At 38.7% G+C, this 5,435-nt stretch overlaps 1 protein-coding gene across 1 annotated transcript in view; it reads right to left on the minus strand.

Moving 5' to 3' along the window:
- LOC104767743 overlaps positions 1 to 2,374 on the minus strand; it is a 2,739-nt gene extending 365 nt beyond the window's left edge. The window contains exons 1-2 of the mRNA XM_010491724.1: positions 1,273 to 2,374; positions 44 to 1,188 (exon numbers count right to left, since the gene is read on the minus strand). Of these exons, the coding sequence (XP_010490026.1) occupies positions 44 to 1,188; positions 1,273 to 2,374 (2,247 nt within the window). The remainder of the gene's footprint in view (positions 1 to 43; positions 1,189 to 1,272) is intronic.

Genomic DNA, 5,435 nt, shown 5'->3' on the forward strand with positions numbered 1-5,435 from the left:
AATCATGCCAACAACGTTTCCAAAGTTCTGATGGGGAGCCGACCTCACAATAGATTAAGAGTGTGACAAACAGTCTCCTCAGCTGAGCAGCGGTTGCCCAGTTAGAGGCTTCACCCATGGCATCGCGCCATTCTAAGTCTGAATCTAATAAACCCGCTGCATAGCATGCATCTCTGTATGTCTTGTGAATAAAACCATTGACTGTTCGGATGTCTTCAAAACATGTTGGGCCTCTAACATAGTTTAGCCGAATTCGAAGGTAGTAAAGATCTCCAGAGCTTGGGTGGATGTTGTAAATCCTGCCTATACTATCCCTTTGTTTTCGTTTCGTCCATATTTTCAGGGATGTATTCCACACATAATACTTTGGGAACTCGATGTATGTAAGTTCCCGTGCTTCGCTGTCTGTCTTGTTGGTTTCCATCCATTCTGTGAACATAGTGCTCTCAATCAATGGCCTATCCATAACACTTTCCATATCCCCTGTTTCACTGAACATAACACTCTGCTTTCCTTCCAAATGTAATCTTAGCCGTTGGACAGAAGGTTTTCTGTAGTGTATGTCGTTTCCAAATATTCTCCACATAGCTTCACAGGCTGATAAATAGCGGCATTCTAGATAGTTATGTATCTCATCATATTTTTTCGATACTGTAGTTCCCTCGTTGTTGCTTGTTTCGCCATTCCTCTCCAGGTAAATTGTTGCCTTATCCACCCCTTTAGTTATGTACTTGAAAAGATATTTCACTGCTTTTGATTTAGCACAGACTTCGACGTTGATATGTGCTTTATATTTCTTCAGAATTGCCATGTTGTGGGGAACGACGTAACGATTGTCAAGCAAGGTGCTACCCTTCATAACTGTCTTAGTTGCATCTTCTCGTCGTCTGTAAACAACATACCCTGAGTCATTCACTGATGTAGAGGCGGTGTAGGATCTTGGATATTTTTTGGTGCACACTCCATTCTCCATACATGGTGATGCTGGGCGGTCATTTCCACATGGGCCATGCATCATGTGTTGTTGGACCAAGCTATAGCCTTCAGGATCTTCCTCTTTGTCTGGTATTTCAGCTGAAATCATGTTGTCCACTTCATCCGGTGTTAAACTTTTATATTCTCCCCCAAGCCATAGGAGAATGTGAGCATGAGGCAATCCGCGTTTTTGGAACTCAATAGTGTAGACAACTGAAATTGAAGATGGAGTTTTTGTTAGTTTTGCCTTTCAAGTGGTAAGAAATGAAAGATGTTAATTGTTACTGGAATATATACCTGCTGTCGGAGGGCTGAGTAAGTGGCCTTTATCAATATCGCTTAACAATTGCCCCAGTTTAAGTTTGAAGATTCTGCATTCTGCATCTGGCCTATCATTTGGTGTGTTGTTTCCGGACAACTCTAGAAATTCTGTAATCTCATCCCAATTAGGATTACATGTCATGGTGATGAAGAGATCTGGATTACCATAGGTTCTACAAATAGCCATGGCATCGTGATAATTTTCTGCCATATATCTTGGACCCCCTGTGAATGATGATGGGAGAATTACACGTTTACCTAGCTGTTTTGGATCTGTATCACCTTTGTCCACAGCATCACGTATGTTGTTGTAAATGTCAGCTCGTAATTTCTTCTGGTTGTTCCTTAGGAAGCTTAGGCGTTCTTGCTCAATTGCTGTATAAGCGTCGACTGCATACTGATGAAATAATCTCCCACTCTTGGTTAAAGTCATTCCTTCTGTAGGCCGTGTTTGGAACTGATATGCATAAAATTCCCGTAAACTAACAAATGACCTTTTAAGAAACTTCCCGTTGACATCCAAGTTTGGAATTTGATCATGATAACCAATCTCTCCATATAGAAACAACAACGGGTATTGCAAACTCATAAGTCGAGGATGCTTCTCATTGATTATCTGCAAACCATCTGAGTGTGGGTAAACAACAATATCTCGCTCGCATGTGGTAGCTGATAAATCACCGACAATGAGGCCGGCTATTTCTTCAGTAGTTGGTAACTCATATTGTCTGCCGTAGCGGCGTTGCCCAACCATTCGAATCGAAAATTCTGGGACACCACCATCATGTATGTCGCGAATTTTACGGAATGATTTAGCCAGGTGGTTATGTGTATCAACCATTTCAATCAGAGAAGCCATGATAAGGGGATCCAAGTCTTCAGAATTGGGTTTTCTGGTCATAGTATTTAATCGGTTTTGTACCTCATTGGCTGTGTCGAAAATATAAAGCTGCAAATAACGTGGGGGATCCCCTTCCTTTGGAAGCAATGATCCGATTTTGTGGTAGTTCCCGCCATGTATTCGAAATGAGAAAGGGCCAGAGGTATTTGAAATCGAAGTATCCACTTTCCCACCCATAGATGTGAAGGCCAACATTGAATTGTATACTCTTATGTTTCTTCTAAAGTGGTCTGAAGTTGATATCAAATGCTCAATCAAGGGGGGTGGGGCGGATATTGGGGGGAGCTTAACACGGCCACGCTGACAGCAAATGGTGTAGAACAAAGTTCCCGAATATCCATCTTTGACCGTACTTTCTCCACGCCATACTATTGCATGACATTTCGGACATTGGAGCAGTTCGAAAGGATTTTCGGCTGTTGCAGGGTAACAAACTGGGTCAGATTGAGGATATATTATATTTACATATATAGCGGATTGTAAAAAACAGTGCGGATGTGCAATTATTTACCAGCCTGATAATTTATCCTTGTTGGGAAAAACAGTTGGGCAAAATCAGATTAAACGAAGTTGTGAAATCGATTGAAAATCGTGAAACAATGTTGTGAGACTAAGTTGTGAAAACACGGGTGACTTCTGTAGAAGACAAACGAAGTGAAACCTCGTTTTCTAAAGGGGTAAAAGATATACTTTGCTTTGGATAGTAGGTGTTTTATGGGCCTTATTTTGAGTTTGGGCCTAAAGATTTTTAATTTACTCACAAGCTTGAAGAGAATGAGTAATTATAATTTTGGGCCATACATACCTTTTTTACTTTTACGTGATTTTGATGGAGGTTTCGTTTTGGTAGGGGTTCCTCCTGTTGCCTTGCCTGTACGGGTAATTTTTATTTGGCATTGTAATAGTCGTTATTTATTAGAAATAGTTTAAGGAAAACAAAGGTGTATGTGAACTTATAATAGGATACACAATTACTTGGTCTGGGTAACGGTTGAACGGGGCTTGCCGTGCTACTGGATGGTACATCTGCATGTTATTGTATTTAACTTTAGTAAGAAGTGGATCAGCAACAGGAGATTACACCATGTAAGAAACGCTAAACACTACAATGCAATATGTCAATACCTAGTGGGTTAATCTCGGAGACATTGCTGGTTGTACTATGAGATGATGGGAATAGGAGTTGACGGCGACTATTGAGACGTGGGTGCTGGTCTCCTATAGAGTCATCCAGGCGCTGTTTTTTCTGGGGGCTTGGAGTCTCCATCTTGATAATGTGGTAACTTATTACTTGGAATTGGAACTTTATTTATTTTTTTTTTTTAATCTCATATAGGAGTAGTAGTAACTTGGAGTTTTTTGAATTCCGTTTAAACGTTGGAGTAGTTAAAGCCATTTATTGGAGTTTGATTTCTAATAATATTATTAGAACGGGTTGTTTATTTTTTAAATTCAAGCATTGGTTTAGGCTGTGACCTATGGTGATATCTTAGCAGGGGTTTTTATTTTGGCAGGCGTTTTGTAACCCCTATTTATCGTAATTTAATGACCATAAAATACCAACAGCTATATGCCCACAATCATAATGAGAATACACACAATCTTTATTTGCACATAAAATATTTGGGGGGAAAAAAATACAATTACAAATATCCCTTCTTAAAAGCCTCAACGATCACCAAGAACACCCTATAAATATACACACATACATAAAAACATTAGGCAAAAAAAACCTTAAATATTACCAATATTATATTTGACGGCACGAAGAGGGAACCGAAGGTATTTCTTTCTTTCGTTGTTTTTTTTAAAATTTCTTTGTTATTGTTGTTGGATGGTTTACAAACGCCAATGAAATATATTGTAATTGTTTAGTTCTTAACTTTACGTAAATGTTGTTATATGGGTTAAATACCAAATTTTAAATGGTTTAAGTTTTTGTTTTTTTGCATTCATATAGATTTGATCTTGCAAAATGGCACAACCCAAAAGAATCCAACTACGGCTAGAAGATTTACCTATTGAGCTAATCAGTGAAATATTGGCAAAAGTAGGTGAGAGGTCACACCGCGATCTAGGCGCAGCAATTATGAGTGGCCCACTCCTTTACGGAGCGTCAAAATCACCAGAAGTCTTCCAAAAATTACACATACGGCCTATTTTGCGTTTACCACGCCGTGCCTATCAACTTTACCCAAACCTAATTGAAGTCTGCGCTAAACACGGTAATACAGAAGCATTGTATTTTCAAGGGCTGATTGAGTTTTTCCTTCAATCCAACCTAAAATCCGGGTTGGAAAAAATGAAGGAAGCAACACTGACATCAAACGGAGAAGCAACGTATGTGTATGCAATTATGTTGACAGTCAACGGTGAAGTTGAGGAAGCCGTCCAGCAGTTGAAAAAATTAGAGTGGCATAAAAAACCAAACCAGCTGCGCTTATATAGAAACCGTGTCATATGGAAGATAGATGGGATCGGTGTCCAACAATTAGGAAGAATGACTGCTGCAGCAAAAACAGTTCCAATAGGGAAATATTGCATGTGCGAAACAATGGAGGCAGCTTGCACCGAATGTGTTTTCTACAAAGAAATGAATTATTTAGCTTATTTTATGTAACCATCACATAATATTCAAACATGGGATTAGGATGTAATGGGCGCCTGTTATAGATTGAATTTTGTTTCTTCCCGTTGTTTACAAATAACTAATAATGTATGTGCGAGAGGAAAGAGAGGTAGAGAAGCTATTGCCAATACTCTTGCTATTATTTAATTTAAACAAATCAGTTATGGGAAATTATAATGTTTAGAAATCTTTAATTGATTTCGTAGAGTTCGTCTCTCGTTTACATTTTTTTGTGGAGCAAACTAAGGCTACTGCATCAGGCCTTTGTCGGGAATACTTGCTTTAGGGAATGAGATCGTATGGACGTCTACTGCATGCCATGGGAATCTTGTACTCTGTATTATAGTGGTAACGGGATTTAAAATTTGATGAGTGGATATATTATAGAATTATTGGATGGGTTAAACATCATCAGAATTAGAATTTCAAATTATTAAATTATTGGATTAGTATCTCATATGGTGTATGGTAAATCATATATCTATATAGAGCTTTCCAAAACTTGGTTGATCCCTTTGCCTCATAATGAATGAAACATCTCTGTGGTTGTAAAATGCAAAATTTGATTATAAACTCTACAACACTGCATTGTTTGTTGTCTTCTAGCGC

This window comes from Camelina sativa, chromosome 19 (assembly GCF_000633955.1).
Source record: "Camelina sativa cultivar DH55 chromosome 19, Cs, whole genome shotgun sequence".
In the NCBI taxonomy this organism is placed as follows: domain Eukaryota; kingdom Viridiplantae; phylum Streptophyta; class Magnoliopsida; order Brassicales; family Brassicaceae; genus Camelina; species Camelina sativa.